The 24,624-nt window shown below is 44.2% G+C and overlaps 1 protein-coding gene across 2 annotated transcripts in view; it reads left to right on the top strand.

Moving 5' to 3' along the window:
- Positions 1–24,624, top strand: part of TBC1D22A (TBC1 domain family member 22A) — an 811,105-nt gene that overhangs the window by 592,847 nt on the left and 193,634 nt on the right. For both annotated transcript variants that reach the window (XM_075342553.1, XM_075342552.1), the window contains exon 12: positions 2,336–2,431. In XM_075342553.1, the coding sequence (XP_075198668.1) occupies positions 2,336–2,431 (96 nt within the window). The remainder of the gene's footprint in view (positions 1–2,335; positions 2,432–24,624) is intronic.

The raw sequence follows: 24,624 nt of genomic DNA, 5'->3' as shown, positions 1-24,624 counted from the left end.
TTAACCTGTAATCAATGAAGTAGTTAAAAGGTCTGGGGTTGATTACAGGTGTGTGGTTTTGCATTTGGAAGCTGTTGCTGTGACCAGACAACATGCGGTCTAAGGAACTCTCAATTGAGGTGAAGCAGAACATCCTGAGGCTGAAAAAAAGAAAAAATCTATCAGAGAGATAGCAGACATGCTTGGAGTAGCAAAATCAACAGTCGGGTACATTCTGAGAAAAAAGGAATTGACTGGTGAGCTTGGGAACTCAAAAAGGCCTGGGCGTCCACGGATGACAACAGTGGTGGATGATCGCCGCATACTTTCTTTGGTGAAGAAGAACCCGTTCACAACATCAACTGAAGTCCAGAACACTCATCGATTCCAAAAATAGACAGGCCAGAGTTAAATTTGCTGAAAAACACCTCATGAAGCCAGCTCAGTTCTGGAAAAGTATTCTATGGACAGATGAGACAAAGATCAACCTGTACCAGAATGATGGGAAGAAAAAAGTTTGGAGAAGAAAGGGAACGGCACATGATCCAAGGCACACCACATCCTCTGTAAAACATGGTGGAGGCAACGTGATGGCATGGGCATGCATGGCTTTCAATGGCACTGGGTCACTTGTGTTTATTGATGACATAACAGCAGACAAGAGTAGCCGGATGAATTCTGAAGTGTACCGGGATATACTCTCAGCCCAGATTCAGCCAAATGCCGCAAAGTTGATCGGACGGCGCTTCATAGTACAGATGGACAATGACCCCAAGCATACAGCCAAAGCTACCCAGGAGTTCATGAGTGCAAAAAAGTGGAACATTCTGCAATGGCCAAGTCAATCACCAGATCTTAACCCAATTGAGCATGCATTTCACTTGCTCAAATCCAGACTTAAGACGGAAAGACCCACAAACAAGCAAGACCTGAAGGCTGCGTCTGTAAAGGCCTGGCAAAGCATTAAGAAGGAGGAAACCCAGCGTTTGGTGATGTCCATGGGTTCCAGACTTAAGGCAGTGATTGCCTCCAAAGGATTCGCAACAAAATATTGAAAATAAAAATATTTTGTTTGGGTTTGGTTTATTTGTCCAATTACTTTTGACCTCCTAAAATGTGGAGTGTTTGTAAAGAAATGTGTACAATTCCTACAATTTCTATCAGATATTTTTGTTCAAACCTTCAAATTAAACGTTACAATCTGCACTTGAATTCTGTTGTAGAGGTTTCATTTCAAATCCAATGTGGTGGCATGCAGAGCCCAACTCACGAAAATTGTGTCACTGTCCAAATATTTCTGGACCTAACTGCAGTAGATATGTTTGACTCGGCGCGGTGGCATTTCAAATGTAAGCATACTTTTTATAGCTGCCTGGGTCTGATCTGTGATGTGCAGCATTCGTACAGGTGGGTCCCTGGCGGATTCTCCCCACTCGCTGATTGTGAATGATAGAATTGAGCAAGGTCACGGATATCTAGTCACATTCTGGCCAGGAGTATGCATATAAAATACTTGTAGTCACGTAATTCTAGATCTGATACCGGAGAATCTTCAAAGCGCATAGTACGTGTATAAAGATTTTCAAGTCTGCAGTCACATCAAGTGGAATGTGGGAGGAAACTGGAGTATGAGAAGAACATATTAACTCCAAGTAAAATGTTGTTTTTGGTGGGATTTGAACCCAGTACCAAAACATTTCAAAACAACAGTATTAACCCTGAGCCACTATCATGAAATGTGTTTTACCCTTTTGCCCCATAGTCTTTTAACAGTTTGTTCCCAAAGTGACCTAGGATTCCCTAGTGTACTACTACCATCATACATACATTTAGTTTATGCATACTGAGAGCCACCCAGGGTGCTGTAGAAGGAGAAATCAGTACACAAATGAAGATGTGCTAGTTCATAACACCTAGTAAAATATGCTGGATCCTAGTTGTCCATACTCACATCCATGATGGATTACTAGGAAGGAAACTTCCACACGAGTAGAGTCAGAAAATAACAGCAGGTTGTAAATTGCATATTGGTAAGTGTGAAAAATAAATAAAAGTATGAAGACTACAGCATGAGACCCAGTGCGATAATATTTTTTACTCAATGCAACCAGTAACATTTTTGGAAATCGTTGTTTCCATGTCATAAGTGTTCAAAGCCTTAAAGTCTCCATGTAATATAGTTTATCATTTTATACCATTTACCATATTATCTTCTATGTGTAAACTGTGGCAAACTGTAAACTTCTTTCAACAGAACAACAAAAGATAACATGATGCCTAGTGTTTATTTTCCAAATTATCTTTGAAAATTAGAGTACAAATAACTTTTTTCCCCCTGCATTTCTGTATCTTCTAGTCTGAACCTGAGGGATTTTCTCACTTCCATTTATACGTATGTGCTGCCTTTCTTGTGCGATGGAGAAAAGAGATTCTGGAAGAAAAAGATTTCCATGTAAGTGTCTCTACTTTACTTGTAACGTATGGGTTGAAATGAGGCCGCAGTTATGTGCCTATAGTGACTGTGCAGTAAATCCACTCAACAAAAGGAAGTAATTACAAACTGTAAAATGTGACAAATTGTACAGTTAAACAATGTCACCTTTGGCATCACAAACTTGTTAAATACTTGTGATTTGTAGTGAATTTCTAACCACAATTTAAATCTGATGGTAAATGTTCTGTGAAGTTACTTTTGTGAGAGTTGTGTTAAATAGAAGTGATTTACTTAGGTGTTCTGTAAATGGTGCAATACAGAATTTATCTATTGTATTCTGTACTTTTTAATAATGCTGCTTTTACTACATATTGGGGATCTACATGTTTACATTCAGAAAAGTGATGTGTATACATGTGTTAAAATAGGACCTACGAGTTCATGAAATTTCACAGTCTTGATCAAATAATAACATTTGAGAATAGAAATGTAATCATAGATCTGCAGTAGATTGTATTAGCAACAATACCTTCTAATTCATATATATCAAAGGTGGATTATCAAGTTAAATTGCTTTAAATAGACAGAATGAAAATAAGCAAATTTCCAAATCACTTGCTTTTACTATCTGCTGTCATTCTCCTGCAATTAGAGCTTTTATCTTTCACAGTTTAGAGTTGGTCTCCAAAGAGCTCGGCCAGTAGGGCCTGCCCAGACCCTGGTTGAGAGTGTGTAGTAGTTACATTCCAGTAGAGGGGTTCAAGTCTAAAATACCAGTAACCTTTCTCCAACCCATTGATTTCTATACAGTAGTTAGCTGCTCACCTTCCTCCCCTCCCTCTCAATATCTGACAAACTGCTACTGTAAATCATTTTCCAAAATCACCAGCCCACTACTTTCAGAACAGGTGTCTTATTCATTGCTCTCACTGTCCAAGCTGTGTGCTTGTTCAAATGCCCTGTCATCTCTGTATGTAAATACAATGATAATAATGTAGACTCCTTCCAAATTACTGATGGCTGAATATGTTACCATCAGAGCTTGTGCTGAACTCTATAGTTCTAATAATACTACAGCATTCATGGTCATCAGAATTGTCACTCAAAAATAAGTGCCCGCATTGCCAGAAACCAGGTAGTATTTGTACCGTTTTCCACATTTTTTTCACATTACATCTACAAACTTAAATGCTTTCTGGGGGGAATTTATGTGCTAGACCAATATTTAAGTAGCAAGTATTTGTGAAGCCTAAAACAAATGATACATATTTTTTAAAATATTTAAACATTTGAAATTTGTAATATGCATTTGTATCTCCCCTGAGTCAATACTTAAATACCAAGGACAATCTTTCGCTACAATTACTGCTCTAAAGCCAGCTTTACACCTTACAATTAGGTATGCGATCTCGTATGCGATGTGACACGCCCAGGTCGCATATGCGATCTAATGAGATTGCACGTAGGTCGTTCATTTGCTGTCACATGTGCGTTAGTAGTCTATGTTAAATTGATCAATTTTGTGTGCGATCCTTTAGATCATGTGTTCTGTGACGTATGCATTGGGCACCCTTTTTTTTTTTTTTTTATTTATTGACTTGCCAAGCGTGTGTAATGTGTAGGGATGCGTTTTTACTATGTCATCTGCCATTCAGCTCTGCTACATGGCCGCTGACAGCAGACACAGACAGCCATGTAGCAGAGCTGAATGGCAGATGACAGCAGACACAGAAAAAGCCGCACTGTCAGAATGAACTCGGGTGAACTTCACCCGACTTCATTGTCATGCTGCGGCTCTGTCTGTGTCGCATCCTGATTAGCGGTCACCAGTGAAGACTCACCAGTGACCGCTAATCCCCTGAGTGACTGAAGTTAGCTGCCCTCTCTCATATACTCACCGATCCCCGATCCCCGGCGCTGCACGCCATTCACACTGCTCCGGCGGCTTTTACGGTTTTGAAAAAGCCGGCCGCCCATTAAACAATCTCCTATTCCCTGCTTTCCCCGCCCACCGGCGCCTATGATTGGTTACAGTGAGACACGCCCCCCACGTTGAGTGACAGGTGTCACACTGCACCCAATCACAGCAGCCGGTGGGCGTGTCTATACTGTGTAGTGAAATAAATAATTAAATAATTAAAAAAAACGACGTGCGGTCCCCCCCAATTTTAAAACCAGCCAGATAAAGCCATACGGCTGAAGGCTGGTATTCTCAGGATGGGGAGCTCCACGTTATGGGGAGCCCCCCACCCTAACAATATCAGCCAACAGCCGCCCAGAATTGCCGCATACATTATATGCGACAGTTCTGGGACTGTACCCGGCTCTTCCCGATTTGCCCTGGTGCGTTGGCAAATCGGGGTAATAAGGAGTTATTGGCAGCCCATAGCTGCCAATAAGTCCTAGATTAATCATGTCAGGCGTCTATGAGACACCCTCCATGATTAATCTGTAAATAACAGTAAATAAACACACACCCGAAAAATCCTTTATTAGAAATAAAAAACACACACACATTCCCTCATTACCAATTTATTACCCACAACAAAGCCCTCCTTGTCCGGCGTAATCCAGGATGATCCAGCGTCGCATCCAGCGCTGCTGCATGGAGGTGACCGGAGCTGCAGCAGACACAGCCGCTCCGGTCACCTCCACGCAGCTAATGAAGACAGCCGGCGATCAGCTGAGCTGTCACTGAGTTTACCCGCGGCCACCGCTGCATCCACCGTGGATGCAGCGGTGGCCGCGGGTAAACTCAGTGACAGCTCAGCTGATCACCAGCTGTCTTCATTAGCTGCGTGGGGGTGACCGGAGCGGCTGTGTCTGCTGCAGCTCCGGTCACCTCCATGCAGCAGCACTGGATGCGACGCTGGATCATCCTGGATTACGCCGGACAAGGAGGGCTTTGTTGTGGGTAATAAATTGGTAATGAGGGAATGTGTGTGTGTTTTTTATTTCTAATAAAGGATTTTTCGGGTGTGTGTTTATTTACTGTTATTTACAGATTAATCATGGAGGGTGTCTCATAGACGCCTGACATGATTAATCTAGGACTTATTGGCAGCTATGGGCTGCCAATAACTCCTTATTACCCCGATTTGCCAACGCACCAGGGCAAATCGGGAAGAGCCGGGTACAGTCCCAGAACTGTCGCATATAATGTATGCGGCAATTCTGGGCGGCTGTTGGCTGATATTGTTAGGGTGGGGGGCTCCCCATAACGTGGAGCTCCCCATCCTGAGAATACCAGCCTTCAGCCGTATGGCTTTATCTGGCTGGTTTTAAAATTGGGGGGGACCGCACGTCGTTTTTTTTAATTATTTAATTATTTATTTCACTACACAGTATAGACACGCCCACCGGCTGCTGTGATTGGGTGCAGTGTGACACCTGTCACTCAGCGTGGGGGACGTGTCTCACTGTAACCAATCATAGGCGCCGGTGGGCGGGGAAAGCAGGGAATAGGAGATTGTTTAATGGGCGGCCGGCTTTTTCAAAACAGTAAAAGCCGCCGGAGCAGTGTGAATGGCGTGCAGTGCTGGGGATCGGGGATCGGTGAGTATGAGAGAGGGGGATAGACTGACATGGACAGAGAGAGAGGGACAGAGATAGTGACGGACTGACAGAGATTAGTGCATGACAGACATTGTGAGGCGCTTCAGAACGCAGCTTTTCAGCTGCGCTCTGAAGCAGACCTTTTTTAAGCTGCGGTGCAGAGCGCACACCTGCGCACATAGCATCAGACACCGAAATCGTATGAGGGATGTCACACGTTACAATTCACTAGTTTCGTACTACCAAACGTCCAATGTATGAGGAATAAACGACGTGTATGCGATCACCGTATTTTCGTTCAATATCGATCGCATGTAGGTTTCACACGCAAATACATCACGAACGATGCCGGATGTGCGTCACTTACAACTTGACCCCGACGACGGATTGAAAGATCTATTGAAGTGTGTAAAGCAGGCTTAAGTCTTTTGCAGCATTTTTCTACCAACTTTGCACATCTAGAGCCTGAAATATTTTCCCATTTTTCTTTACAAAATAGCTCTACCATAGTGAAATTGGGTGGAGAGCATCTATGAACAGTAATTTTCAAGTCTTGCCCCAGATTGTCAATGGGATTTTGTCTGCATTTTGCCTTGGCCATTTAAACACATGAATAAGCTGTATTTAAATCCATCCATCATCCCATAAAATCTGAGGAGATTCCCTGTACCAGCTGAAGGAAAGCATCCCCCCAGAATGATGCTGCCACCACTATCATGTTTGACTCGGTAATGCCGTTTTCAGGGTGATGTGCAGTGTTAATTTTCCGCCACACATAGCATTTTACAATTAGCCCAAAAAGTTCTATTTTAGTTGGATCTAAACATAGCACCATCTTCCACATGCTAGCTGTGTCTCCTAAAAGAAGATGCTCTAGTCAGATGAGTGAAAAGCAATCCTGCCGCAATGGCAAAGCAGTACAGCCCAAATCCTAATTAGAGTACAAGTGCAAGCAAGGATTAAGAATTAAAATATACCTTTTAATATCATAAGTCTAAAACACGATATAATAAAGTGCAATGCAGTGCATGAAATTAATAACCAGAAAGATCTCACCCAGTTCTTCTCCTGATGAGATCAGATACCACCGGAAAATCCAAGGCAGAAGCAGGTCAGGCCAGACCTTAAAAGGGGGGGGAGCGACCAGTATACAAGTTCCCTGCCCCTGTCGTGCCCCTGCAAAAATTGCTTCCGCCCTTACAAGGGCAGCACCCAAGTCAGGAATGCTAGCCCTGATGACAAACACACCCTCCCAACGCGTTTCCCTCTCTATATAATAAGAGAGTTCATCAGGGGAGAAAAACTTAAAGTAAAGCCTGCAATGGCAGGACGATACTACACAGAGTACATTAGTGATACAAATGTGTATACACACAATGCACGTTCGTGGTGCACATGTGCATGCTAGTGGCCAGTGGGACGCTGTGTTCTGCTAGACCCACAACCTATATACCCCTCATACCTCCTGCATCCTCGGTAATCAATGGTGCCACATGTTTGTGCAGCCCTCACAATCGATCCAAGATCCGTGCATACAGCCCACCACCGTGCATGCCTGATGAGTCATTCAGCAACACTTTAGGCCGCCTGGCGGTGCTTTCACCGCACATGCACGGACGTGGTAATGATCCTGATGTAAGCAAATCATACTTCCGCGTTCCACTCCTGGAACGCACATTCACACAACCCAGGAGGCGTTCAGCTGTTCCTATAAGATCTGATGTGCTCATTATGCGTGGAGCTTATACACAGCGCACAATGCGCACGCGCGGCATGTAATTGCCCCTGTCAGGCTGGACGTTAGCTATAGCGCTCCACTAGTGGAACGCACGCATCGCGCATGCGCAGACTGCAACCAGTTGTTGCGCCCAGGGCACATGCAATACTGGCCAGAATGATTAGCACTAGATATCATAATCAGTTTAGCAACCCTCACCAATGCCAAGTTTATATAGTAGACCAGCAAAATAGATTCTAGCATAACTTTTAACAGTCCACAAGATACCACCTCTCTTTTTGTGTATATAAAGGCACCTATTATGAATCTATTTGAAGGGTTGGATAATGCTAATAATTAAAATGGGCAATAGCACGGGGTCAAATAAAGGGGCAGGGGGTATATATACAATAGTATTTGTTAAAGGGGATTACAGAGTCCAACAGTCAGTGAATCAAACACTGCAATAAGAAGGGGGGAAAAAGGATATACTAAGGACACCCTCCTTGCCGTGTCCAATATCAATAAAGGGTTGAAACAAGATCGTACATACACTTCCAACCCTCCCCCCAGGCCCAATAATACAAAACCCAAAGAATCCGGGTTGGGCTCGTTTTTACAAAAGGGGCTTATCATCTTGGTCAATAGCCCAGCTCAATAGACACCTTAAACCATCAAACCCCAAGCCACCCACCCCAGCTAGAGAAAAAGATCCCTTCATTAAATGAAGCACACGAAATTAATTTGGTCATTTAGACCCTCTGGACGGCACATCCTTAACTTGAAGATCAGTCTTGCTTCCTTTTGGAGGAGTAGCCTATCCAGGTCGCCCCCTCTTGGAGATGGTTTAACCTTCAAAACCCCCATGAAAACAATGGCTTCCCTATTTCCAAAATGTTGTGAATTCATGTGTCTAGAAATTGGAGTATCCCATTCGCTCCTAATGTCACCAAGATGTTCTCCTACCCGGCGGCGAAACTCTCTGATGGTCTTTCCAACATATTGTTTGCCACAGTTATAGGTGGCCAAGTAGACAATGCCTTTGGTTCTACAATTTATGAAATCTCTAACTTTAAGGCATTCACCTGTGACGGTACCTCTAAAGGTTTTACCCGTCTGGATATCATCACATGCCACACAGGCCCCGCATCTAAAGCACCCAGTCGGTTTGCCCGGAATCCATGTTAACGGTTTCTCAGGGGCCACATAGTGGCTGTGTGTAAGGCGGTCCCTTAGGGATCGATTTTTCCGAAACGTCACAGATGGTTGGTTGCCAATTACCTCGGCAATGTCATCATCCATTTTTAGGATCCCCCAATGTTGTTTTCAGATCTGTCGGACTTGGTTAGCACCCTTTGTAAAGGTGGTAATAAATCTTATTGTTTCATCACGCTCCTCCCTTTTCTGTTTGGGAACAAGGAGTTGGTTCCGATTTTGTCTAAGCGAATGATGATAGGCCTCCTTAAGGATATAGTTTGGGTAGCCCTTGTCCAAAAAACGAGCCCTAAGATCCTTGGCCTTATCGACAAACTCCTCCTCACTGGAACAATTCCGTCTCAGACATAAATATTGCCCCTTCGGGATACCACGTCTGAGAGGGAACGGATGGTGGCTCTTCCAGTCAAGAAGGGAATTAGTTGCAGTGGGTTTCCTAAAGATCGTCGTTTGGAGTCCACCCTGGGGGTCCACTGAGATCATTGATAACTGTTTTGGATGAATGACATATGTGAACTTCAAACCTATAGAGTGGCAGTTCAGATCTTGTACAAAACTTACAAAATCTTCCTGGGGACCCTTCCACAATATAAAGACGTCATCTGTAAACCGTGTCCAAATCTCGATCATACATGTATATTTGGACATTTCATCGGAGAAAACAAAGACGTCCTCCCACCAGCCCAGGAACAAGTTAGCGTAACAGGGAGCACAGGGGCTCCCCATCGCTGTGCCCTTGAGCTGGTGGTATATTGTGCCGTCAAACATTAGAAAGTTATTGTGCAAGACAAAATGTAACAGAGAAAGAATCAGCCAATTATGAGCCTCAAATTGTTGACCACGTGTTGATAAAAAGTATTCGATGGCTCTCATTCCCTGCTCATGAGGTATGGAAGAGTAAAGACTCTCAACGTCAATACTAGCTAGAAAGGTCCCAGAATCAACCAACACCCCTTCAATCCTCTTCATAAAGTCCATACTGTCACGGATATAGGAGGGTAAGCATGTCACAAAGGGGTTTAAGACCTCATCCAAATATATGCCCACATTCTGTTCAATGCTGCCCACACCTGAAACAATTGGTCTGCCCCTAAGGGGTGTGACCCCCTTATGGACTTTGGGCAAAATATAGAACGTGGACATAACTGGAAATTCAGGGAGCAGAAATGTGAACTCATCATCATTTAGTAAACCATCAATTTTTGCTCCACTCAGTAAATCCCTCAAGGTTTTTTTTAGAAAGTTCCAATGGGTTACCAGAGACCCTTTCATAGGTGGCAGTATCCCTTAGAATCTCAGTGCAGACCTTTCGGTAGTCCTGTGAGTCCATTATCACTATGTTGCCCCCCTTATCGGAGGGCTTAATAGTAATCATGGTTTCTTTCTCTAAAATACATAAGGTCTCCATCTCAGTTTTCATGAGGTTGTTACTTTGTGTTAAGAGATTATGAACTACAGACTGCCGTTGAGAAGCTAATGATTGCGGGAGAGCGTCAAAGGATGCACAAACATCCCGGGTCACTAAGTTCAGAAAAATATCTATAGCCAACACATCTGTAGCACTTGGAGGCATTTTCGTGCTCGGGTTTTTCAGCTTGGTAAAAGGACCCGCTCCCGTGTCATTAGTGATTGGTATATCAAGGTCTGCCAAGAGCCTAACATCCCCTAGCATGTCAGGGGGTATGCTAAGTTCCTCACATAACCGATTGTCCTTCAGTTTGAAGAATTTCTTCCAACGAAGCTTCCTTACAAATAAATTCAAATCGACAATAAAATCGAACACAGACAAGTCACTTGTGGGGACGAATGAGAGCCCCTTGCTTAACACTGCCATTTCAGAGTTGGTGAGGGGCCGCTTGGACAAATTAATAATTTGAGACTCCGTACCTAGCCTTTTGTTTTTTGGCTCCTGAGAAAATGCTGCCTCTCTAAAAAAACGATATTAGGGCCACTCGAAAATTGGCGAGCGTTCCTGGAGTTCCCTTTCTGAAATCTCCTACCTCTCTCTTGGCCAAATTGATTAGGATGCCTCCCTTCGGAGTCCGAAGCCTCCGTTTCGGTAGAAGAGAGATCAGAGGCTCGTTCCCTAGGGGTCGTCTTCTCAGCTGAAGCAAATTGATAAACCTTATTGTCCTTAAAGTCCTGGAGGTCACGGACAAACTGTTTATGCTTCCTCTCCTTAATACGATACTGATATTTTTCTACTGTATTCTGTAGAAGATTTTCTTTTGGTACAAAGTCAGTCTCGCTCTGGAATGTCTTAATATGATCAATCTGTTCCTTTAGCTTATTATTAAGAGCCTCCAGACAAACTTTTTCCTCAGTCAATAAAAGTTTCATAAATCTCAGAGAGCTAGCCGTGGCCTCCTTTTCCCATGCTCATTATGCGTGGAGCTTATACACAGCGCACAATGCGCACGCGCGGCATGTAATCGCCCCTGTCAGGCTGGAAGTTGGCTATAGCGCTCCACTAGTGGAACGCACGCATCGTGCATGCGCAGACCGCAACCAGTTGTTGCGCCCAGGGCACATGCAATACTGGCCAGAATGATTAGCACTAGATATCATAATAAAACCTTTAGAGGTACTGTCACAGGTGAATGCCTGATCAGCGTCCCACTGGCCACTAGCATGCACATGTGCACCACGAACGTGCATTGTGTGTATACAAATTTGTATCACTAATGTACTCTGTGTAGTATCGTCCTGCCATTGCAGGCTTTACTTTAAGTTTTTCTCCCCTGATGAACTCTCTTATTATATAGAGAGGGAAACGCGTTGGGAGGGTTTGTTTGTCATCAGGGCTAGCATTCCTGACTTGGGTGCTGCCCTTGTGAGGGCGGAAGCAATTTTTGCAGGGGCACGACAGGGGCAGGGAACTTGTGTACTGGTCGCCTCCCCCCCCTCCTTTTAAGGTCTGGCCTGACCTGCTTCTGCCTTGGATTTTCCGGTGGTATCTGATCTCATCAGGAGAAGAACTGGGTGAGATCTTTCTGGTTATTAATTTCATGCACTGCATGCACTTTATTATATCGTGTTTTAGACTTATGATATTAAAAGTTATATTTTAATTCTTAATACTTGCTTGCACTTGTACTTCTAGTCAGATGAGACCAAAGTAGAACTTGTTGGGCTAAGTTCGTGGCAGAAAGGTAACACTGCACATAACCCTGAAAACACCATCCTTAACCTTTGCCCGGCTGAATAGGTACAATTGTAACTATTCAGTTTTAAAATTGCAATACATTTTTTTTTTCCAAAAGCCGTAGAGGGCTGAAATTTCGTGACATCTCTGCAGTTTTGGTCCAGAATATATTGGCCAAATTTCAATAAAATATCTCCACCCCCTTCCGAGATAAGGGGTCGCTGTTGACGTAAAATTATGCAGCCTGACGAAGGTTAAGGTCAAACATTGTGATGGCAGAATCATGTTGTGAGGATGCTTTTCCGTGGCTGGTGAGAGTTGTTAGGAAGACGGATGGAGCTAAATACAGGTCAATCCTGGAGAAAAACCTGTTAGACTGCAAAAAATTTTACAAAGACAAACTTTAAATCACCTCTCCTTTTCACATTTAATAAAATAAAGAAATAAAAAAATGTTCGGAACAGTCTGCATTGTCAAGATTGAAAATTAATTGAACCAAACTTAAAACTCCAAAAGAAAATGTTAAAACGCAATACCTGCTATTTTTTTAACCTCTCCACCCCCACAAAAAAAATAATAAAAAAGATGAAAACTTATATACTCCAAAGTTACGTCAGTAAAAATGTAAGCTCAGCTTGCAAAAAACAAGTCTTCACACATCTTTGTTGAGAGAACAAAAAGATAGAAAGAATTTTTTTGACCATTAAAATATATAGAAATAACCTTGTAAGTTGGCATCGTGGTACTTATACTGACCTGACGAATCATATCTATCTCTTTTTATTGCATTATCAATGTTGTAAAAACAAAACCACCAAAACAAATGGCAGAATTGTGCATTTTTAAGAATTTAACCAGATTTAGTTTTCTTCTAACTTGTTTTTTGGACATTATATCGTAAAATGAATGGTATCATCCAAAACTATAACTCGTAACCTAAAAATCAAATCCTCCAATGGCTATGTTGACAGACAAATAAAAAATGTTATGTCTCTTGGAAGAAGGGGATGAAAAAATGAAAGCACAAAAATGGAAAACTTCCTGGTCATTAAAAGGTTAAAGAGGTGTTCTGAAGGTTAAATAATTTTTATTCTAAATCCCTATCTATTTTGTACTATAATCTAAACAATTTTCTAATATACAGAAAATATATTCCCAAAGGAAAAAATATGAAGATACTACCAAATAAAATGTTTCTTTTTATTCAAACATGGTTAAAAACAGCCTTCTCAGCTTGTGACAGCCGTTTCGCTGATGTGTTCCCAGCGCTTCTTGCGCCCTTAATCATGGAGGTGCAGGAAACGTGCCAGAGGAATGACTTTCATAGGCCAAGAAGGCTGTTTTTATTCATGTCTGCATAAAAAAGGAACATTTTACTTGGTAGTATTCTCATATCTTTTCCTTTGGGAATATTTTCTTTCTGCATTTTACTGCATGGGGCTGCAGCATATATGAGGACTACACTTTATATGCGGGGGTAAAACTTCATATCTATTAGTGGCGAGTTATCTGGACTTTTGTTTCTTTTTTATATTTTCTAAATATACTTCCATTAAAAATTCTATTGCGTTCCCCAACTATCTAACTGGTATTCTATTTTTTTCCCACTGCCACAACCTGTGCTCCACCCCTGGCTAATCCCTGTATGCTGTGCACTATAATGTACATAATGACAGCGCACGCTATGTAGTTAGCGCAGATCAGCAGTAATGAGCCGTCACCAAAGAAGTGCCAGAATACCTGGCATGCAGAATACAATGGTGTCATATGCGGGAGCGGATCTGGTTCCTGCATGCCGAGTATTCTGACACAGCCCGTTACTGTTGATGTGAGCAAAGAACAGAATGTGCACTGTCAGTGTGCACAGTGCACAGCACCCATGAGACTAGCCCAGCCCCTGAAACAAGCGTTACTGATCACGTTTTGTTTCAGGGAGGAGGCAGAGGCTGTGGCAGTGACTGCAGCCTTTGGCCCGATGACGCTCGTTATGGGTATCCCAGCATGCAGTGGGATTTTCAAATGAAGCATAATAAAAAAGGAAGTAGTAACAAAAAAATTCACCAACAGTTAGATATTGTAGTTAGTGAAGACTAGGGAATTTTTAATGCAAGTATATTAGAAAATAGTTTAGATTATGGTGCTAAATAGATTGGGATTTAGGATGAAAATGACTGTAGCCTTTGGACAATGCCTTTAATGGTTTAAATTAACTAGACAATAAATTGACGCTATACAGACATTCACCATATATGTATGACGCAAGTGGAGAGCGGGTGTATGGAGCTGCCTCAGAGGCTGAGCCTGCCCCATTCCCAGCAGATGATGGCTGTGTTATTCAGCCATCATATGTTTCTAACAAGTTCAACTGAAGCTGTTACATTTTAAAGGCACTGCTAATATATAAAGCGACATTTAGAGTCTGCAAACCATCGGGTGCATCTTTCCACGCACTCATTGCCACTCACAACACGATAGCAGCCAGGGATTTGCTTAACAACCCCATGCTTGCCATGAGAGTGCACTGTTGAAACCCCTTCTGTGGCTGGACTTCTATAGAGACTTTGATTTTTACTATATTCTGCTATATCATTGACACCGTTTAAATACATAGACTTAACAAAAAAAAAAGTAAAGTTATTTAAAAAAAAATGTACAATTTTTTAGAAAACACAAACTTGAATCACCCACCTTTTGCCAAATATAAAAATAGAGATAATAAATTAAAAAATAAAAATACAATTAGAAGCAAAGAAAACATTGCATTTATCCTAAAATGGTATAAGTTAAATTGTAAGCTCGCACACGGAAAACAAGCTCTCACACAGTTCTATCAAGGAAAAAAAAAAATGTTCCTGGTCTCAGAAAATGGCAGCATACATATATTTTTCATACAAATTTCCACATTTTTTTTCAACTTCAAAATAATAATAATTAAAAAAATGAGCAAGATTGGTTTTGTCATCATTGTATTGACGTGGTAAATCATGACGCCGGGTCATTTTTACTACATAACAAATACTATAAAACAAAACAAAAAAATCAATGTCAATATTCCATTTTTGTTTTTCTTGCAATTTCACTGTAGTTAAAATGTTTCTCCGGCTTTCAAGTACAATATTTAGTAAAATGGTGATATTCCAAACTACAACGCACTTGCAAAAGTCAAGACGTTAAAACACTATGGCGATGGAAAAATAAATAAGTTATGGCTCTTGGAAGTAGGGGAGAAAAAATTAAAGTGCATAAAAGCTTTAGTGAACAGTCCTTAAAAAGGGGTATTCCCATCTCCAAGATCCAATCCCAATATATAGTAGGTGTAATAATGTAATAATATTAGCAAATTCCTCCAATTAGAAATATAGTATAGTTCTCCTAATAAAGCCATGTCTCTTACCTCATGTGCAGGGAATTTTTAGCCTAGCTATCCATGGATACGTCCACTCATATAGTGACACTTAGTTCCTTGTGGTCATGGAATACCTAAGCTGAAATGCCTGCACATGAGATAAGATACATAGCTATATCAGGAGAGCTATACTACATTTCTAATTGGAGGTATTTTCTAATGCAGCATTAATATTATTACACCTACTATATGTTGGGATAGAATCTTGGAGATGGGAATAACCTTTTAAGGGTTTCCATATTTGATGGATTGTCTGCAAATAATAAAATAAATGCAATTTGTAGGTTAGGACTAGTTTTGTGACTGTTGCTAATTATGAAAAGTGAGTGAAAATCTGAAACTGGAATCCATATAGTTTTTGAAGCAAGGTAAAATTGAGAACTGAGTTGCTAATTAACCCCTTAACGACCAGGGACGTACCGGTACGTCTCTGGTCATGTCTGGGGATTCCTTGCCGGCTGCTGTAGTGAGCTGGTGGGGACTGCACACATTTCAGCTGATTTCATCAGCTGACATGGGTGCTTCGCAGGTGCAGGTGGATCTGAGATCCACCTGCACCTGCTTCCAACACTTCCCTGCTGCCATCAGCAGCCCTGTGAAGTGATTACGGGGTGCCGATAGTTACTATGGTAGTGTCGGATCATGAGATGACCCTGATGCTTCCATACCATAGTTTTTATAAGAAATGTGAGAGCGGTCTCTCTTAAAGGAACAGTACCATTTTCTTTATCGTTCCTATGGGAGACCCAGACATTGGGTGTATAGCTTCTGCCTCCGGAGGACACACAAAGTACTACACTAAAAAGTGTAGCTCCTCCCTCTGAGCATATACACCCCCTGGATAACCAAATATAGCCAGTTCAATGCTTTGTGTTCAGAAGGCATACATCCACACATGCATTCTCATCTGATTTTTGATTTTTGAAAAGAGTTTGAAGAAAAGCGGGTCCAAGCCTGGACTCCCGGCATGTCCCTTCTCACCCCACTGTGTCGGCGGTGTTGTTAAGGTTGATTTCAGGGCTGGAGCCTTACATGCCGCGCTCCTTCACCATCCCTCGGGCTCTGGCTTGAAGTGGGAGCCAGCACGGTTCTCCCTGCTTTGCAGGAGACCGGTCTCCATCCACAGCCCTTCAGGATCCTGCCGGACGGAGCACTCATCCCCAGGGACTTGAAACCCTGCGTCTCACAAGCTAAGTATCTGAGACGTTATTTTTGGGGGGTCCCTTGTACTTTATTGTTGGGGAGAGTGGGCTGTGTATCTATTCTGACATTTCCGGCCGGTTCATTGGTTTTCGCCTGAGAACCGCGCCGATGGTGCCTGCGCGCCGGCCGCATCGTTAAATTTAGGCCCCGGCTTCGCCTGAGGCCTAGTTTCGATTTCACTGCCCCTGCATGTCAATCATGCAGAGGGACAGTGCGGCTCCGCCCAGCGGCCGTTCGGCACAGGGGAGGGACACTCCTCTCTGAGGAAATGTTCCCTCCCCTGTAAATCTCCTTGGCCCTCCAGTTCCCGCTCTCAGAGTAGGCCCCGCCCCCTCTCCTCGCTCCGGCGCCATTTTACCAGCATTCTCACAGCGATCGGCGCTGGCTGCAGCATCTCTCTGGGGGTCCGGGCCGTGGGATCTGGAGGGCACACAAACGGTCTGGTAAGCCACAACCTCCGGTTGTGGACCTGCTTATACACTCTCTGGGGGTCATTCTGGCTCAGAGCCCCCACTTCAGCAGCATGTCTCACACAAGGAGCAAGGCTGCAAGGCTGTACGCAATATGCACTGCATGTAAGCTCGTGCTGCCTGAACCGAGCACATATCCACATTGTGATGCCTGCTCTAACCTGGCAATGCCTGAGCCTGGTATCGCACCCACAGTGGTCCCTCCGGCTGCTCCGGCTCCGGTGGCTGAAACCCCGGCTTGGGTAGAATCCTTCTCTAGGTCAATCTCCCAGTCTTTTGCCGACTCCATGGGACAGCTGTCCCGGACTTTGCTGACCATGCATCAGCCTCCTACACAAGGCGCCTCTGCTGCTAGGGCTCTCTCAGCGGAGCTCACAGAGGATTTTTCATCTGGTCCCAGACCCCGTCCTCCTAAAAGGAGGCGCAGGGCTCCCTCTCCTTCCCCGTTCCGTGGCTCTGATTCACGAGCTGACTCGCAGGACGAGGAGGATGCCTTTACTGGGGGCTCGGACGCTACCTCCATGTGCCCCATTGATCTGTCCAAAAGTGACGCAGATGTTAGTGATTTGATTGCGTCCATTAATTCTGTACTGGACCTCAATCCGCCAGTATCAGAGGAGCAACCCTCTCTGGCAGAAAAGCACCAGTTTACCTTGCCTAAGAGAACAAGGAGTGTGTTCTTTAACCACTCCAGTTTTCAGGCCACTGTGACCAAGCCTAGGGCCTGTCCTGACAAACGCTTCCCAAAGCGTGGTTCTGATGACCGTTTTCCCTTTCCACCAGAGGTGGTCAAGGAGTGGGCTCATTCACCAAAGGTAGACCCTCCGGTGTCTAGACTCTCAGCCCGGACAGTTGTATCAGTGGCTGATGGCACCTCACTTAAGGATTCCACTGACCGCCAGGTTGACCTTCTGGCCAAATCTGTATATGAGGCGGCAGGGGCCTCGTTCTCCCCATCTTTTGCAGCAGTGTGGGCTCTCAAAGCCATCTCTGCTTCTCTAGAGGAGATGCATTCCCTCACCAGGGACTCTATGCCCGAAATGGTTGCCTTAACTTCCCAGGCTTCAGCCTTTTCATCCTATGCCATGTCTGCCATGCTGGAGGCTTCTCACCGCACTGCGGTGGCTTCGGCTAATTCCCTCGCTATCCGCAGGATCTTGTGGCTTCGAGAGTGGAAGGCAGACGCTTCTTCAAAGAAGTACCTTGCTGGGCTCCCATTTGCTGGGTCCAGGCTGTTCGGTGAACAACTGGATGAAATTATTAAGGAAGCTACTGGCGGGAAGAGTACTTCCATGCCACAAACTAAAACCAGAAAACCTGTCCAGGGCAGGAACCAGTCGAGGTTTCGTTCTTTTCGTTCCTCCAACTCGTCGTCCTCTAAGCCCTCGGCCTCGTCCACTAACTCAGCCAAGGACCAAAAACCCAACTGGCGCACGAAGCCGCGTCCTCAGAAGTCCGCAGGAGCTGCTGCCACTAAGGCAGCCTCCTCTTGACTATCTGGCCGCGCCAGCAACGTCCTTGGTCGGTGGCAGGCTCTCCCACTTTGGCGACGTGTGGTTTCATCACGTCTCCGATCAGTGGGTGCGGGATATCATCTCCCACGGCTACAGGATAGAATTCTCTTCTAGCCCGCCAAACAGATTTTTTCTGTCAACTCCCCCCTGCTCCAAGGCCGCCGCCTTCTCACAGGCCATGGCATCCTTGCAGGCCAGCGGAGTAATTGTACCGGTTCCCGCCCGGGAATGGTTCAGAGGTTTCTACTCAAATCTCTTCCTAGTCCCCAAAAAGGACGGTTCCTTCTGGCCCATCCTGGATCTCAAGCTTCTCAACAAGCATGTTCAGGTGCGGCATTTTCGCATGGAGTCTCTGCGATCAGTCATTGCCTCAATGACCCAAGGAGATTTCCTGGCATCCATCGACATCAGAGATGCCTATCTGCATGTGCCAATTGCAGTTTCACACCAGCGTTGGCTACGTTTTGCAATCGGAGAGGAACATTTCCAATTCGTGGCTCTCCCCTTCGGGTTAGCCACGGCCCCTCGAGTATTCACCAAGGTCATGGCAGCAGTGGTTGCGGTTCTGCACCTCCAGGGGTTGGCAGTGATTCCTTACCTGGACGACCTTCTAGTCAAGGCTTCATCCAGTGCAGACTGTCAGCGGAGTGTCTCGCTCACTCTCGCCACTCTAGTCCAATTCGGGTGGCTTGTCAATCTGCCCAAGTCCACTCTGACTCCGACCCAGAAGCTCACGTACCTAGGGATGCAATTCGAGACTCTGCCGGCACTTGTGAAGCTGCCCTTAGTCAAACAGCAGTCCCTCCATCTGGCGGTGCGCTCTTTGCTGAGGCCCCGCCGTCATTCCATCAGGCACCTAATGCAGGTGCTGGGTCAGATGGTGGCGTCAATGGAAGCGGTTCCCTTTGCCCAGTTCCATCTGCGTCTTCTGCAGCTGGACATTCTCCACTGTTGGGACAAGCGGACTTCCTCCTTGCACAGGTTAGTGGCTCTGCCACAGACCAGGGGCTCCCTTCAGTGGTGGCTTCGGCCCCTCTCTCTGTCTCAGGGTCGCTCCTTCCTGGCCCCGTCCTGGGTGATCCTCACCACGGATGCCAGTCTATCCGGCTGGGGAGCAGTATATCTCCACCACAGAGCGCAGGGCACTTGGATTCCGTCCGAATCAGCCCTCTCGATCAATGTGCTAGAAATCAGGGCTGTGCTTCTAGCTCTCTTAGCCTTTCACCACCTGTTGGCGGGCAAGCACATTCGAGTCCAGTCAGACAACGCGACAGCGGTTGCCTACATCAATCACCAGGGCGGGACACGCAGCCGCCTGGCAATGTTGGAGGTTCATCGCATCCTTCAGTGGACGGAGGACTCCATGTCTACCATATCCGCAGTCCACATCCCAGGCGTGGAAAACTGGGAGGCAGATTATCTCAGCCGTCAAACCGTGGACACCGGCGAGTGGGCTCTGCATCCGGCAGTGTTTCGATCAATCTGCCGCAAGTGGGGCACTCCGGAAGTGGATCTAATGGCATCCCGGCACAACAACAAGGTTCCGGTTTACGTGGCTCGCTCCCACGATCCTCAGGCCTTTGCAGCGGACGCGCTGGTTCAAGATTGGTCCCAGTTTCGTCTGTCTTACGTGTTTCCCCCTCTAGCTCTCTTGCCCAGAGTCCTGCGCAAGATCAGAATGGAGGGCCGTCGGGTCATCCTCATTGCTTCAGACTGGCCCAGGCGAGCTTGGTACCCAGACCTGCTCCATCTGTCCGTAGAGGTACCGTGGCATCTCCTGGACCGTCCAGACCTTCTCTCACAAGGTCCGTTTTTCCGCCAGAATTCTGCGGCTCTCAGATTGATGGCGTGGCTCTTGAGTCCTGGATCTTGACGACTTCTGGTATCCCTCCTGAAGTCATCTCCACTATGACTCGGGCTCGGAAGTCTTCCTCGGCCAAAATCTATCACAGGACCTGGAGAATTTTCCTGTCCTGGTGTTGCTCTTCCGGCCATGCTCCTTGGCCTTTTTCCTTGCCGACCCTCCTGTCCTTTCTACAGTCCGGTCTGCAGCTAGGACTATCCCTCAATTCCCTCAAGGGACAGGTCTCGGCTCTGTCAGTGTTGTTCCAGCGGCATATCGCCCGGCTGGCTCAGGTGCGCACCTTCATGCAGGGCGCATCTCACATCATTCCGCCTTACCGGCGGCCTTTGGATCCCTGGGACCTTAATCTGGTTCTCACGGCTTTGCAGAAACCCCCCTTTGAGCCTCTTAGGGAGGTTTTTGTCTCGTCTTTCACAGAAAGTGGTCTTTCTAGTGGCCATAACTTCCCTCAGGAGAGTCTCTGATTTGGCTGCGCTCTCCTCGGAGTCACCTTTTTTGGTTTTTCATAAAGACAAGGTGGTTCTCCGTCCGACTCCGGACTTTCTCCCTAAGGTGGTTTCTCCTTTCCACCTTAACCAGGACATTTCCCTGCCTTCCTTTTGTCCGGCTCCTGTTCATCGCTTTGAAAAAGCGTTGCATACTCTGGATCTGGTGCGAGCGCTCCGGATCTATGTGTCTCGCACCGCTGTTCTTAGGCGGTGCACCTCTCTTTTTGTGCTGACCACAGGTCGGCGTAAGGGCCTCTCGGCGTCTAAGCCGACCTTAGCTCGTTGGATTAGGTCGGCCATTTCCGATGCCTACCAGTGTACTCAGGTGCCTCCCCCGTCGGGGATTAAGGCACACTCGACCAGAGCTGTCGGTGCCTCTTGGGCTTTCAGGCACCAGGCTACAGCTCAGCAGGTCTGTCAGGCTGCCACTTGGACTAGTCTGCATACCTTTTCGAAGCACTACCAAGTGCATTCTCATGCTTCGGCAGATGCGAGCTTGGGCAGACGCATCCTTCAGGCGGCTGTCACCCATTTGTGAAGTTAGGTTTTGCCTACTTCTCAGTTTTCTGTTTATTCCCACACATGGACTGCTTTGAGACGTCCCAATGTCTGGGTCTCCCATAGGAACGATAAAGAAAAAGAGAATTTTGTTTACTTACCGTAAATTCTTTTTCTTATAGTTCCGTATTGGGAGACCCAGCTCCCTCCCTGTTGCCTGTTGGCAGTTTCTTGTTCCGCGTGTTATCACCGGCTGTTGTTGTAGACAGAGGCTCCGGTTGTTCCGGTTCTTGCTCTATCTCTACTTGTGGGTGGCTATTCTCCTTCAGCTTTTGCACTAAACTGGCTATATTTGGTTATCCAGGGGGTGTATTTGCTCAGAGGGAGGAGCTACACTTTTTAGTGTAGTATTTTGTGTGTCCTCCGGAGGCAGAAGCTATACACCCAATGTCTGGGTCTCCCAATACGGAACTATAAGAAAAAGAATTTACGGTAAGTAAACAAAATTCTCTTTTTTCTGATCAGAGCTATGCAGCTCTGATCAGAAAAAGGGCAGCAGCTAGTAAAATAAAACGAAAGTTAAAAAAGGTTTTTTTTAAAGAAAACTAAAAGTTCAAATCACCCCTCATTCACCCCATTGAAAACTAAACAATAATACCAAATGTGTGTACATTTTTTTTTATTATTGTGTCAGAAATGCCCATTCTATCAAAATATAAAATCAATTACCCTGATCAGTAAACTGTGTAGCAGTAATAAAAATTCTAAACAAAAAATAAGCCGTCACGGAGCCCATATCCCAATAAAGTGCACCACTTTTTTGGACAAAATTCAGAATTTGTTTTCACCCCTTAGATAAATGGAAACCCTTTACATGTTTGGTATCTACAAACACATACCAACTTGAGGAATCATACTGACATCACATTTTACCATATAGTGAACACAGTGAATAAAATACCCCCAAAACAATCATGCAATTGCACTTTTTTGGGAATATTTTTGCCTTTTTCCAGTACATTATATGGTAAAACCCATGGTTTAATTTAAAAGAACAACTTGTCCCACAAAAACAAGCCCTCATATGGCAAGATTGACAAAAAAATAAAAAAAGTTACGGCTCTCGGAAGAAGGGGAGCAAAAAATGAAAAACAGAAATTCGCCCATTCATTAAGGGGTTAAGATATCATTCTGGTAATACTTTTTCTTTTCTTTTTTTTCTTTTTTTCTTTTACACAAAAGTATTTAACGTCACAAAGATTTTTCTCTGGAATGGTACCCCCCCATATCTTTATGTACATAACCTTACAGTAAAATAGATAGAGAAGTGATATAGCATAATCACTTGGCATATCTGTGTATGGCATTATCTTTATGACTAAAGGCCCCATATGTATAAGTTTGCTTAATCTGCTGATTGTATTAGGACCAGACTATTATGTATATGGGGCCACCTGACTTCCCAGACATTATGTTGGGGAAAAGAATTGAGTATGTTTAATTTCCATCCCATGCTCTCGGCATTTCTACTGTCAGGTGTATGGAAATGATTTACTAATCTAAATAATGAGCCAGAGCATAAGTTTGTATCCAAAAGGAGCATGCTCACACTGGAAAAATACAAAATGAGCACATAACCCATAAAAAGTAAGAAAGTATATACGGTAGTAGTAGTACATTTAATTAATATTGGGTACTTCGATAACACTGTTTGATCAACAAGTGTAAATCCATCCCTCCGCAACCAGATGTACCCTGTTAAGATGATCCTACTATTAAAACTTTACCTTGAGTCAGAGAAATCAATGAGAATAAGGTCAGACGAATACAAGGGCACAAATGGCAGCCATCTTTCCATGGGAAGCTATATAGATGAAATTCCTAGCTCAGAAGGAAGGTCGGTGGACTTGTCTTCAATAGGACTCATTTGATACATCCTTTGGTTGGCAACTACAAGAGGAGCTGCCAGCAGCAGATCTTGATGGTTTGCCTTTCCACGTGCTTTCAGCGTGGCAGAACATTGCTTAGACAACCATTAATAACCTCATCGATAGCATACGAAGTCGTGTATGCAACAGCGTGTATTTATGTGCATGTCACTGTTGAGGAAATATATCAAAAATTTAACAATCTGCAATAAAACCAAGTAACTTTTAGGTGAGAAATGTCTGCAAACTTTTCTGCCTTCTATTTGCCATTTTGTAAAAGCTTGCTGTAGTCATCGCTTACTTTGCATATGTCTCCTATAGGTTATAAAACTGTATACCAAACCAAAATTTATTCCAAGAGTAGTTGTGCTTTAGAGCATCGCTTAGCTATATAGCCAGTGTAGTAATTTACTTTTTATTGAGCTTAGTGCGGCATCTGCTGTACCTGTCAGAACAGGTTTGGGATATCGCTGAACATTTATATGTACACGGCTTCACCTTTGCAGCACTTTGGAAAAGTAGCGTGTGTTTTCTTCTTTGTTCTTGCACTAATATTTTAATAGCCAGGGTATTTCGTGCGCTGAAGCTAACATTTTATAGGAGGCTGTGACTTTATGTTCTAAAAATTGAGATCTCGAAAGAAACTGCGGCCAAAAAATGTGTTTTGGTTTAATTAGTATTTAAATCACATGCCATTTCACCTTTCACTGTTTTATGCGTGTATTAGCAATATTCTGGTATCTCTTAGCAAAATCACTGTAATAAAGTGCTTCTTATTTAATTGCTGACCTCAATCAAGGGAACATGTTCATTTTAAAGTCTTATTCATATAATAAATGGTAAAGATGTAGTTTGAATTAAGTTTATGCTGTAAATTATAATCATGCGTATTAATTGTATTATTGAAGGATACTGCACATGTCTTGCATTGGCTCTAACAACACTAACAGCAAAAGAAACCCTTTAGTCAAGCACCAGCAAAGGCTAGTAAGTGATATGTGAAACCAGTACTTGGAAAAATAATGGGGGTCAGGCATCCAGTGTCCTAAGGCGCAAAACTTGAGTAATTGCATCAGAAAATATAAAGGATATTTGTATACTATGCTTCCTAGTATTTTACTAGTAATATTTATTACCCGTGATGCTGACAACACATAAAGGTAATATACAAAGGGCCTAATTTGCTAAAACTGTGTAATGTAGCATGA

This window comes from Anomaloglossus baeobatrachus, chromosome 4 (assembly GCF_048569485.1).
Source record: "Anomaloglossus baeobatrachus isolate aAnoBae1 chromosome 4, aAnoBae1.hap1, whole genome shotgun sequence".
NCBI classification, from domain to species: domain Eukaryota; kingdom Metazoa; phylum Chordata; class Amphibia; order Anura; family Aromobatidae; genus Anomaloglossus; species Anomaloglossus baeobatrachus.
This window is presented reverse-complemented; position numbering and strand designations above follow the sequence as displayed.